At 55.3% G+C, this 13,052-nt stretch overlaps 1 protein-coding gene across 2 annotated transcripts in view; it reads right to left on the bottom strand.

Annotated features, from left to right (window-relative positions):
- The window catches only part of LOC116817639 (ATP-binding cassette sub-family C member 2), a 35,131-nt gene extending 22,612 nt beyond the window's left edge, over nucleotides 1-12,519 (bottom strand). For both annotated transcript variants that reach the window (XR_004371984.2, XM_032767989.2), the window contains exons 1-11: nucleotides 12,468-12,519; nucleotides 10,811-11,042; nucleotides 9,964-10,139; nucleotides 8,854-9,031; nucleotides 8,137-8,391; nucleotides 7,593-7,658; nucleotides 7,057-7,194; nucleotides 6,299-6,445; nucleotides 4,037-4,121; nucleotides 3,509-3,575; nucleotides 2,584-2,710 (exon numbers count right to left, since the gene is read on the bottom strand). Coding sequence is in view for 1 of the 2 variants with exons in the window: in XM_032767989.2 (XP_032623880.2) it covers nucleotides 2,584-2,710; nucleotides 3,509-3,575; nucleotides 4,037-4,121; nucleotides 6,299-6,445; nucleotides 7,057-7,194; nucleotides 7,593-7,658; nucleotides 8,137-8,391; nucleotides 8,854-9,031; nucleotides 9,964-10,139; nucleotides 10,811-11,041 (1,470 nt within the window). In the remaining variant the exon portion in view is untranslated. The remainder of the gene's footprint in view (nucleotides 1-2,583; nucleotides 2,711-3,508; nucleotides 3,576-4,036; nucleotides 4,122-6,298; nucleotides 6,446-7,056; nucleotides 7,195-7,592; nucleotides 7,659-8,136; nucleotides 8,392-8,853; nucleotides 9,032-9,963; nucleotides 10,140-10,810; nucleotides 11,043-12,467) is intronic.
- Between the last annotated feature and the right edge of the window lie 533 nt (nucleotides 12,520-13,052).

The raw sequence follows: 13,052 nt of genomic DNA, 5'->3' as shown, positions 1-13,052 counted from the left end.
AGTGCAGGACTTGAGGAGATGGGCCCAGGGTGGGAGCAGTCACATTAATATCTTAGAACTGGAAGGGACCTCAAAAGGTCATCAAGTCCAGCCCCCTGCCTTCACTAACAGGACCAAGTACTGATTTTTGCCCCACAGCCTTAAGTTGTCCCCCCGCCCACCTCAAGGATTGAGCCCACAATGCTGGGTTTAGCAAGCTAATGTGCAAACCACTGAGCTATCCCTCCCCCATGAGCCTCTGTGCAGGGAACTAGACAAAGCCAAGATGAGGTTGTGACACTGGCAGACCAGGTGCCAGCTCATGCCAAGGCCTCTAGGCCTCAACTGAACACTGACCAATACATTGCTGGAAACCAGCCTGGTTCAGCTCTGTGTCGGCATTGTTCAAATAAAGATTAAGCGTATGAGCATGTGGTCAGACATGAAATGCCGGTAGGAACTGCATGTAGTAATCTCACTTACAATATCTGTGTACCCACATTATAAGGTTATATTGAGCATTTACTTTGTAATCCTCTGTAACTGTCTACCTTGCGAACCAGGAACGAAACATTAACGAATGTAAGATGCTGGCTTCCTACTAAAGTGGTTAGGCCCTGCCCCCCAAGAAAGCCCATTGAAACAAAGGAGCCATCGTGGAACAACAGAACACAAAGCTTGGTTAATTGCTCTCCCAACTCCCAGGAAACGGGCTGCCTCCATCAGCTTGAGCTCTGGGTGAAGATGATAAAAATTCCTGCCAAAGAAGCAGCTGGATCCTTTATATCACTTGGACTTTGAGGGCAAGGATTACTGGGCATAAACAAAGATCCCTGGTGCTTCGCATGGGTGAGCCCTAAAGGACACACTGAGCTTGCTTATTATAGAAGCTTCTATTACGTTTTGAAACTTTAGCCTGGAACCCATTTGAATGTTTGTTTATTTGCTTTAGCCCTGTAAATAACACTCATTTCTTTTTCTTCGTTAATAATCTTTAGTTAATTTATTATAGAACTGGCTACAAGTGGAGGAAGGATAGCTCAGTGGTTTGAGCATTAGTCTGCTAAACCAAGGGTTGTGAGCTCAATCCTTGAGGGGGCCACTTAGGGGTCTGGGGCAAAATCAGTACTTGGTCCTGCTAGTGAAGGCCAGGGGTTGGAGTCAATGCCCTTGCAAGGTCCCTTCCAGTTCTAGGATATTGGTATATCTCCTATTATTGTTGTCTTTGGTGTTAGCTCTAAGGTGCAATTGACCTGAGGTAAGTGACTGGTCATTTGGGGCTGGGGGTAACCTGAATGTTGTCGTCATTTTTGGTGTAAGGGACCATCTGTCACAAAGGCAAGTTTACCTGGGTGACAAGACAGATCAGAGTACCCAAGGGGACTGACTGTCTGAGACTCCCTGGTTAGGCTGTTATAGTGCCTGAGGAGTTTACACTTGGTACTTGGCTGATGAAATAATAGAATCATAGAACTGGAAGAGACCTTGTCTAGTCCTGTCCCCTGCACTCACAGCCAGACTAAGTATTATCTAGACCATCCCTGACAGGTGTGTGTCCAACCAGCTCCTAAAAATCTCCAATGACAGAGATTCCACAACCTCCCTATGTAATTTATTCCAGGGCTTAAGCACCCTGATAGGATGTTTTTCCTTATGTCCAACCTAAACTTCTCTTGCTGCAATTTAAACCCATTGCTTCTTGTCCTATCCTTAGAGGTTAAAGAGAACAATTCTTCTCCCTCCTCCATGTAACAACCTTTTATGTACTTGAAAATTGTTATCATGTCCCCTCTCAGTCTTCACTTCTCCTCTCCAGATTAAACCAACCCGTTTTTTTCAATCTTTTCTCATAGCTCATGTTTTCTAGACCTTTCATCATTTTTGTTGCTTTTCTCTGGGATTTCTCCAATTTGTTCACATCCTTCCTGAAACGTAAGTACAGAACTCACAACCAGTATGGGGTTTGTGCTCTGGTTTTTAACAGACAGCTTGGCAGAGTGGATAATGCCTGTGACAGTCAACGTCCTGCAGGGTAAATGTTGTTCACTGCATCTCCCCAGGACTTACGGAGAAGAGGGTGCTGGAGGCTAGGACCCTAACTAGCCTTTCCACCCTACAGACCAAGGGTTTGCTCTTACTTCCATGAGCTGGGTGGATATTTGTCCATGGCATCAAGCTGCCATGTGATCGGTTATGACAGTGAATGTCTGGAGCTTCCACGCCGGCAATAGCATGAAGTGTGTGAGGGAGGACCGAAGAGTATTGGCAGTCGGGTAGGGACGATTTGAGTAGCTGGGGGCTGCAGATCAGGATTGAGGGGCATCGGAAAGATATGCATGTGGGGAGCCCAGGGCTGGAAGAGCAGCGGGGCTGTGGGGCAGGGCTGAGGGGCACCAGCAGAGCTAGACGGTGTCCCAGAGCTGGTATACCAGGGAAATCTGCAAGTCATGACCGAGGCGACCTGGCCTGGATCCTGGCTGGGTGGGGTGGGGTGGGGTTTGGCATTGCTGTTAACATCTCTGCCTGGAGTGGGCACTCATAAGTGCCCCCCAGGATCCGACGGCAGCTCACAGGGCCTCCTCCACCTGGGGCAGCTCTTCTCACCTGGATGTTAATGTGCCCCTTGAGGTTTTCCATCTCTCCTAGCACAGCTGACACCAGTGAGGATTTCCCTGAGCCCACAGCCCCGACCACAGCCACGAGGTGCCCAGGCTTGATATCCAAAGTGACCCTGGAAGGACGAGAGAGCTGGGACTCAGAGCAGCGCTGAGCAGCTACCAGGGATGTAAATAACGTGTAAAAACAATAACCATGTAACCAACTGAAATTCTGTCAGTTACATGGGTAAACGTTTAACTAAGGAATTAGGGGTGCAGGGGCTGCTGCAGCATCCCCATGTTTTAGGCAGGTCCCCGCTGCCACCCCATGCCCAGGGATCCCTGCTGCTGCCCCTGCGCCCAGCATCCCAGCGCACCCAGCATCCTGGTTGCTGGCCCGTGCCCAGGGTCCCGGCTGCTGTCCCACCCCCGGGGGTCTGTGCCACAGTGGCAGCCAGGATGCTGGGCATGGGTGGCAGCAGACCCCTGGGCGCGGGGCCGGCAACCAGGATCCCAGGCATGCACGACAGCAGCCGGAACCTTGGGCGGAGTTTAATTGTTAACAGAAACTTATAAGCCTCAAGCTTATTGGTTAACTGGTTAAACTTTTACATCCCTAACAGCTACTTTATCCAGGCTAAACGCAGGCTCCTCCATGGACTCCTGCGTCTCCTGGACTTGCCACCCGGGCCTTGCACATGTTTGGAAACATCATGAAAGGGCCCAGACCATGTGGTCAGCGAGAACAAGCCAGTGAAGCAGGTGTTTCCAGCTGCCCGTGTCTCTGCTTTGGGGGATGTGTGCCCTGCAGTCCCAGGTCCCACCGGGGGCTGTGTTCCACCCATGACAGCACAAGGCAATTGCCTGGCAGGTCAATAACAGAGAAGGGAGCCCCCCAGCACAGCACCAGGCCCCGGACGCAGCACACTCACTCTCTGATCACAGGCTCGGCACCCTGCTCCCAGGCAAAGGAGGCCTCGAAGAACTGCATCGCACAGTCTGCCAAGAGAATGGGCAGTGCCTCAGAGACTGGATGGCGGACAGCTCCCTCCCCAGCCCAACCCCAAAGTCAGTGTGTCCAGCTCCCAGGAGCCACCAGCCCACTCAGGGGTTCCCCTCATGCCTAGTGGATCCTGGATTTGGGCCGATGAGGGAAATCCTCCCCAAAGGGCCCTGCACATGAGGGGAGGGTTGTTGTACCACAGGACCCTGCAAACCAGGTGCCCCCCGCATGCAGTGTATCTAAGGGCCCCACACACGGGGTAGGAATGGAGGAGGGATTGTGCTTGGGAGCCCCACACATGGGGTGGGAGTGGGGGGGGGGGTTATGCCCAAGTGCCCCCTACATGCAGTAGTGCTGACGGGGAGTTGTATTTGAGGGCCCTGCACACCCATGATGTGGCAGCAGGCCCCCCACATTCACACCAGGGCCCCGCTGTGAGTCCTGGCAGTTTATTTACCAACACTGGGGTCACATCTTATGGCTGAGGGGTCCAGGTTGCCACTCCCCAGGTACCGCTCCAGCCGCTTGGTGGACACGCCGCTCTGTAGGAAACAAAAGGGGATGTCACACAGGTGAGACACAAGATCCATCCGAGTGGGGTAGAAAGCTCCAGAATCTTCCTGCCCAACCCTCACACCCTGGGGGCAGCTCCCCAGTTCTGTATTTCCCAAGAGATTGAACAATAAGGCAGGGACCGTATGTCTGTGCGTGCAGCACCCAGAAGAGAAGGTTGTGCAGTAACTCGGGGTCATCGAGATGTGTGTCCCTATGGACCCTCCCCTGTAGGTGCAGCAGCACCTCTTGTGCCTGGGATCGGAGATCTTCGATAGCAGCGCCCATTGTGCTGCACATGTGCTCCTCCCTGTCTCGTACCATCTATGTAGCGCTCTGCGGTCCAACCACCCTCAGTTCTTGCTCTGCTGCAGAGTCTATGTTTGAACTCTGAAGCAGAGAGGAAGGAGGGTAGGTAGTGGAGCACCCATAGGGGGATACATCTCTCAGAACCTCCGCTACTGCATAGGAGTAACCTTTCCTTCTCCTTTGAGTGATGTCGCTATGGATGCTCCACTGTAGGTGACTGCAGAGCAGTGCCCCTAGATGGAAGTGACCTCAGAGTGATGTCTACTAAGGCTAATAGGACACTGTGTCCTAGTCAGGCATCTGATGCCACGTCGTGGGTAATTGCATAGCATTGGCTAAAGGCGTCAGTTTCAGTTGTCAGCATCAGTTGGCAAGTGTCAGTAATTGGCACATTGTTCAGGCATGCTCCCGGTTTCAGCCCCATAGGGGGGTGCCAGGGCTCAGTGCACTGGGTTTCAGCTGCAGGGCCCCATGGCCCCCTTGAAAGGCTCGCGGACCCCCAGGGGACCACGGACCCCAGATTGAGAACTGCTAGCACAGGTGCCAAGGGCTTGCTTGGGGCTGGCGGTTTAGTTGGTGCCACTGAGGATTATTTTTGTTGAAGCAGTGGGTACCACTTTTGAAAGTCTTACACTCTTTCTCAATGCCAAGAGACAATGTTTCCACCTGTGATCCTGCCTGTTTAGGGTCCTTAGACCTGTCCTTCGCACCGGTACTGGAGGTGCCCAGACAGTCACAGGAGCTTTCTCACGTCTGTAGCCGCAACATCCTCAGAGCAGCTCCTAAGAGGGGGAACTAGTGGCCCTTTTTTTTCACCTGGGTGGGAGAGGGTGGGTTTCCATATGGTCATCAGCGAGTGAAGGTTGGCTGATGACTGTATGGATGGTGAACACCGCACAGGAGAGGTATCAGGGCCAGGGTCTGGGGCTGGTCGCAGAAAACTCTCCATGAGTAAAAGTTTTAGCCTCAGTTCACAGGCCTTCAAGCTGAGGCAGCAGGTACACTTCTGAGAGACATGTCCCTCACCGAGGCGGCATATGCACCAGGAGTGACTGTCGCTCACGGGGATGGCTTCACAACAAGAGAGGCACTTCTACACCTGGGAGATCTGGGCATAAATGAGCAGAGAGAGTTTCCCCATCGGGAAAGGCGGATTAAAAAAGGGAAACCTTTGTTAAGCTAAAGAATAATGGGGAGGAAAGAGCAATGGAATTTATTTTTTTTAGGAGGAAGAAAAATGAAAGGAAATGGCGAGTATCTACAAAAGAACAGAAATCCGACTTTTACTGCTATTACTAAAGGCTAGGGATGTCTGAAGGGCTCTGTTCAGGATCCCATCCCAGACCAAGGGTGGCTGAGAAGAAACTGAGGGTGGTTGGACTGCACAGCGCTATATTGACACCGCTCAAGGGGCGAGACGGGGAGGAGCGCATGTGTGGCCTGACGGGCACTGCTACCAAAGATCTCCAATCCCAGGGCAGGAAGTGCTGCTGCAACTACAGTGGAACGCCCACAGGGACACTACTCGAAGAACTGCAGCTCCAATCCTGGCAGGGCCTCTGGGTGCCACCGCAACACACGCAAACAAAAGAGGAAATAAATTAGATGCCGGGCGGGTATGGAGCCCTGCAACCCAAGTCCTCCCGCTCCCCACTGAGTCCTGTAACTAGCCCTGTGCCCCACATGCTGATTCCTTCGCCCAAAGACTGGCCATTCGAGCTCCCTGCCCTGAGCCCCACACGCTGAGCCCTGATACCTCAGCCCCACACACCAAGCCTGAACCATATGATGCATTTGGGGGTTAACAAAAGGGCCCAAGACTCAACCCTCCTTCCCTCCCCCTGCCCCGGGTGCTCACCTGCACCAAGGAGGAGATGACCATGGGCAGCATGGCCATGGGGAAGCGCAGAACGTTGAAGAGGGAGATGGAGGTAAATGCCTTCTGTGCGTCTAGGACGTTCTTCTCATCCACCATGACGTAGACGGCGAAGCTGGCCACAGAGACCTGGGGCCAGGGGGTGTTAAAGCCATAGCCCCTCTGCCACTGCAGTCATGCCCTTACCCCCACCCCACTGCGCTGTGCTCCCCATGTACACCCCACCTTGTGCTCCTGCCCGGCACCCCATCCTCCGCATGCAGGGGCACGTGCTCAGGCCAGGGATCCCATCTCCCAGTGTTCCGTGCTCCTTCTGGGGCCCCAGCCAATGTGTCCCCTCCACAGCACTCCAGCTGGGGACCCACCCAGAGCTCTTGTTGGGGACTCCCCAGAAGAGTGGACAGTGGACAGTAAACATGCTGGTGCTTTGCCTGCCTTCCCTGGGACAGGTGTCCTGCCCAGGGGCAAGTCCCAGTCCCTGATCACAGGGAAGGTTTATGGGATGGTGGGGGGAATAGTCACATTACTCCCTGTACACAGCCTGCCAGACCCTGGGCAGATCCTACCCCCAACCTCAAAGCCTGATCCCCCTTCCCCACCCCACAAACCACCTGTGCATCCACACCCACAGCCTTATCGCCCTGGGCACATCCCAATCCCTCTTACCACCCAGAAGGCAGCTCTACCTCCAGCTCCAGCTCCCCAGGGGCCTGCCATCGCCTCCAGCCCTTGGCACTCACCAGGAACGGGGCACAGGAGAAGATGAAGATGGAAAAAGCCTGAAGGTTGGTAAAGTCCAGCAAACCCTTCAGCTCACGCACCCGGATCTCCCCAACCTGTCGCTCAAACGAAGGCTCCCAGGCGAACAGTTTCAGAATCTGAGCGAAACCCAGAATAAGCGAATACTGGTCCCCCAGCGGCCAAGGCTCATCACACCTGCATGCAGCACCTCGTCCGCTGGCCCGGGGTCCTGCTCGCCTGCCTACAGCCCCACCCATAGGTAGCTGCACAACCAGCCAGGGGCATTATGGGGGTCACCTTCCTGGACCCATGCAGCAAATCCTTTACCATTACATGCCATCATCTCGGGGGAGTAGGGGGCACTACCAGCTCTGCTGCCATGCAGAGAAGAATGGGCCCCCAGGTGCCATGGGGAGGGGATGGTCAGGTAGCAACCCTAGATGTCCTGGTGGGAGAAGGGCAGCCAGGCACACCCCTAATGCCCTGGACGGGGAGGGGCAGCCAGGCACTGAGGGGTGGGGCCCATGGTGCTCACCTTGATCCCACTGAGGATTTCATTCATTATTTTCATGCGCTGATCCTTGTTCTTCATGTTCTTCATCTGCCAGTGAGAAAGGTGAGTTGGATCCCCCAGCCCAATGCAAACAGCAGCTCCGAAAACCCAGGAGCTCCACAAATGCCCCATCTCATCCCCAGGCTCATTCATCTCTCATCTGCCTTGCCAGCGCTCTCCAACTGCAGGCCCCACCCCTGAACTCCCGTCTATTCCCGGCAGGCCACCTCTCCCATTGGCAGGGGCTGGACCAGTACAGGTGCAGGAGGGTCAGCTCATTGGGCTGGGGTCTCTGCTGGAGTCTGGTGCTCCACAGAGCAGCATAAGGAGGCAGCCCCGAGCAAGCTCTGCATTTCCTCTCTCGGTCCCCACCTACATTCCCACTCCAGAGAGCCACTGGCAGCGTGCGGGGCACTGGAGGGAAGAGACCCGAGTGGCTGGTGAGTGGGGAGGCTCAGGTGGAGAGAGGCAAGGAGGAAGCCTTTGCCAGGCCAGCCCAGGGAGTGGACTCTGCCCAACCGCTGACCTGAATTCTTCTGGCCTTGGTGGCCAGGACAGCGTTGATGGGGATGAGCAGCACCATGACCCCGATCCCTGCCAGGACAGAGGGGCCAAGCTCCCACCACAGGAAGATGATGGACAGGGCAATCTGTAGCGGCGCCGACCACAGTTGGTGGATGAAGCTGGCCAGGTCCATGAACCTCTGGGTGTCGGCGGACATAAGGTTCACTGTCTCACCTTGGGTGTACTCCTTGCGGGTGGCGTTGGAGACAGTGAGCGCCTAGGGTGGACAGCACAGTCACCAGGGGCCAGGCCAGTCCCCATCTCCTGCTGCGTGCGAAGTCTAGGCCTAAAGCATCAGAGTAGCTCCTGGTGGTTGCCAACCTTCCTGCACTGACTCCTGAGTGCTGGCTCTTGGCCATAGAGCCACTCCTCCTCGCCCGGCCTCCAACCCGGCTCTGGGGACCGCTGCACTGCTGTGGGTAAATGCCTCCCACCAGCACGTCACTGCACAGGGATCACAGCAGGGAGCCAGCCTGGTGCACATTGCTCTTACTGCATGGCTCCCAGCAGGTAACCCCCAGGATGTCCAAAGCCCCCAGCTCCTACACCGGGGAACAAAAGCCCAGCCCATAGATGCCCTTAGAGGAAAGGCAAAGATATAGGAAGAGGGAAGTGTATTGTGGGACAGGGAGGCCCCGCACGCCGTCCTGGCAGAGCTGATGGGGGTCCCCACACTGACCTTCTTGTAGACAGCGGCCATGAGTGCCGTGCGCAGGCTCATACCCAGCAGAAAGCAGAGCTGAAAGTACTGCTGCAGGCAGAGCGACTGGACCAGCGCGGTTACAAACAGCAGCAAGGCGTAGAGGTAGCCCTGCCAGGCATACGCCGTGGGGTCCGCAACAAAGGAGATCAGCAGTCTGACAGTCAGAGCAGCCAGTGAGACCAGCCGGGCATGGGGAGACCTCTGCCCCACAGACACCATCCCCCAGGGACACCCCCACCACAGCCCACATAGACCAGCCCCCCCCAGGATGCTACCACCTCCTCCCTGCAGAGACCACCCCCACCAAGGGACACCACAACTCTTGCCCCACAGAGACCAGACTCCCCAAAGGATACTACCACCTCCTCCCCACAGAGACCACCACCCCCTTGGGACACCACAACCCCTGCCCCCCAGCCCCCCCCCCAGCCCCACATAGTTCAGCCTCTCCCACCCTGGATGCTACCATCTCCTCCCTGCAGAGACCACCCCCTCCAGGGATACCACAACCCCTGTTCCTCAGAAACCAGCCCCCCAGGGACACCCTCAGCCACATAGATCAGCCTCCCTAATGATGCTGCCACCCCCTGCCTACAGAGACACCCCCGGGATGCCACAACCCCTGTCCCACAGAGAACAGCCCCCACAGATCCTGCCATCCCTGCCCTTCAGAGACCAGCCCCCCACAGATCTTGCCACCCCTGCCCCTCAGAGACCAGCCCCCACAGAATCCAGCTCCAACCCTGCCCAGAGACCAGACCCTTAGGGACAACTCTGCCCCACAGATACCAGCCCCCCCCCAACACCCCTCCACTCCACAGAGACCCAGAAGGGCATTGCCACCCCTGCCTCAACGAGACTAACCCTGGAGACGTCACCACCCCCAGCACACCTGGGACTCCCTCACCCGCATTCCATCTATAACATCCAGCCACTGATGCTAAACCCTGGACCATGAAGCAGCCTCCCCTTGTCTGGGTGTGTCCCTGCACCATCCAAGAGAAACCCTGACCCTGCCCTAGCTCCTGGCTGGGTGCCAGGCAGGCAAGAGGTCCCTGTGGAGGCAGCCCAGAGATGGGGACTCACTTCAGCAGCTGGGGGCTGGCAAACACCAGAAGATCGTGTACCACCTTGAAAGCCACTGATTTCAGGAGGTTCCCCGCAAAAGTTCTGATCAGGGTCTTGGCCAGCCAGGCTTTGGGGTAATCCCCGCTGGGGCCACCCACATCCTCCTTCTTCTTCCGCTTCGGTTCCTTCTCCTCCTAGACCGGAGCCAGCATGTGAGAAAGGGAGCTGGATCAGACAGGCATCCTGCCAGCCAACCCACCCTGGGTCAGACACTCCGCAGGGTCCTCCCCCATAGCCAACACTCCATGGGCCCCCTGGATCAGACACCCCACACAGAGACCCCCTCCCAGCCCAGAGGTCCTTCCCCAGGTCAGGTGCCCCCACCCGCCTAGGGACCCTTCCCCGGGACAAGTGCCCTGCACAGGTGTAAGGCCCAGTCCCGGATGGCAGGGAGGCAGCACGGGATGGTGGAAGCAATGGGTGCTCGGGAAGGGGTGGGGGAGCTTCAGAGGTTAGTGCTTCACACGCTCCCACCAGAGACTTGGGGCTGGTTCCCGGGGCTGGGAGGGAGGTGTGGGCAGCAAAGAACCCCAGGGGAGAAGGGGCTTCACAGCCCTCTGCTTAGACCCTCAGCTCATGATGGAGCAGCACAGATGGCTCAGGGAGAGGGGAGCTGTGAGACAGGCCTGTGAGGAGCTGGTGAGGAGAGCAAACCTTAAGACATGTGGGGCTATCTATTGTGGGCTCCCTCCAACCCTCCTCAGTCACATCATTGCAGAGTCAAAGCACCAATGGCCTGTGCCAGGGACACCGTGACCCAGCGCCAGAGCCCCAAGTCCAGCCCAGGGGGCAGCGAGGGAGTTACCAGCACCAGGATATCTTGGCTCTGAGCCTTGCCGAGTCCATTCCTGTGGTCTGGGGCTGCCTCACACAAGCTCCTCTTGCAGCGCCGTCTCTCCAGCTCCCAACGGGCCTTCCTCAACTCAGCCCTCATGTTCCTGTCAAACCTGCTTAAGATTTGCTGCGTTTTCATATTTTCTTTCAAGTCCCAGAGATCTTCCATCTCCAGGGGTTTGCGATAGCCCTTCAGAACCATCCTGTGGGGCAGGGAGAGCCTCTGGTCAGCAACACCTTCTCTTGCACACTACGGAAATGGGCCTCTCCTGTCACTCACACCCAGCCCGGAACAGACACAACACCAACACTCGGGGTCACCAGGCGCTGGAAGCTGAGACAACAGTGTCCCAAGCAACCAAGCTGCCTCTGGGGTGCTGAATCTCACTGCAGTGCAAGCCAGGAGCGACTCATTTCACCCGCAATTCCTCCCACCCTGTACCTCCTGTACCTCCTGTACCTGGCACACAGTGATACTCAGCAGAGTAAGAGAACAGGATCTGAGCAGAGCTTAGCCTCACACAAGGCCCTCCCTGCTATCCCAGCTGTCATAAACAGATAGTTAAGGGTTAATGTCTCTTTTACCTGTAAAGGGTTAACAAGCTCAGTGAACCTGGCTGACACCTGACCAGAGGACCAATCGGGGGACAAGATACTTTCAAATCTGGGTGAGGAAGCTCTTGTTTGTGCTTTTTGGTTGTTCTTCGTCTCTCTGGATCAAAGAGAGCCGGACATGCAACCAGTTTCTCCAATCTTTCTAAAACAGTCTCTCATGTTCTAAATAGTAAGCACTAAAAGAAGGCGAATTAGTCTTTAATTTGTTTTTCTGATTTACAAATGTACCAGTTTGTTGGAAGGATATTTTACCTCTGTTTGCTGTACTTATACTAGCCAGGAGGGAGGGATCCCTCTGGTGTTGTAAAGCTGAGACCCTGTAAACATTTTGCATCTTGATTTTACAGAATAATTTTTACTTTTCTTCTTTAATTAAAAAGCTTTTCCTTTAAGAACCGACTGATTTTGTCCTTGTGTAAGACCCAGGGGACTGGGTCTGAACTCACCAGGGAGCGGGAGACAGAAAGGGGAGAAGGTTAATTCCTCTCTTTTTAGGATCCAAGGAGTTTGGATCAGTGTACCTCTCAGGGAAAGTCTGGGAGGGCGAAGGGGGAGGGAAAGGTTAATTCCTCTCTGTTTAGGATTCAAGGAGTTGGATCACTCTCTCCAGGGAAAGTCTGGGGGGAGAGAAGGCAGGGGAAAGGTTAATTTCTCTCGTTTTAGGATCCAAGGATGTTTGGATAGTGTACCTCAGGAAAGTCTGAGGGATGAAGGGGGAGGAAGTAATTCCTCTTGTTTTAGGATCCAAGGAGTTTGGATCAGTGTCTATCTCAGAGTTCCGAGGGAAGTTTTTTGGGGACAAAAAGTGTACAAACACTATATTTTGGTTGTGGCAGCGTTATTCAATCTAAGCTAGGATTAAGTTTAGAGGGGTACATCAGGTCCCACTTTCTGGACGCTAAGTTCAAGTGGGAATCAGACCTTGACACCAGCCCTGGCTTGCCACAACCACACGCTCTGCCGGGGCCCTCAGTCCCAGCCGCAACCCCCCACTGTTCCGCCTGCTTGCCTACCTGCTGTACCAGCTAAAGGTGATAGAGCTCAGGAAGGAGGCTGTGACTTCTGGGTTCTAGGATACAAGGAAGAAGAGACTCTGTTCACACACTGTGTCTGTGGCAAGAGCTGATCATCCCGCCTTCAGTGGAATCGCGGGCCTCAACAAGGAGGCGGGAGATGGCACAGCGAGTCCCCAGAGCACATGGGGCAGGTCTGGCCACTGGGACCTGCACAGCTGAAGGGCAGGTGAGAGCCCTGCAGGGCTGAAGTAGGGACTCTCTCACCGCCTGCCACATTGACTCACAGGATCCACGGTCTCACGACCGGCCCCAAAGAGGGTGGAGATGGGATCTTGTATGGAGCCCACGTGCCACGACCAGCCTCTCTGTGCAAGGACCTTGTGGCATCCTCTCCCCCCAGCCACCCGCAGGGTCTACAGTCTGTGCTCACCCCACAGCCTAGGACTGGGGCACAGAGCTTCACTTCTGCCATTTCTCTGTTTCTGGGCGACTCCGAGAAAGCAGAGATGATGCAAGAGGAGAACTGGACCCATAGGAGATGAGAGAGGCTGAACGGGCAGTCAGGAACTCAGAGCAACAGGC

This window comes from Chelonoidis abingdonii, chromosome 16 (genome assembly GCF_003597395.2).
Source record: "Chelonoidis abingdonii isolate Lonesome George chromosome 16, CheloAbing_2.0, whole genome shotgun sequence".
Classification (NCBI taxonomy): domain Eukaryota; kingdom Metazoa; phylum Chordata; order Testudines; family Testudinidae; genus Chelonoidis; species Chelonoidis abingdonii.
The sequence above is the reverse complement of the archived record's forward strand: the minus strand, read 5'-3'. Positions and strand labels throughout refer to the sequence as shown.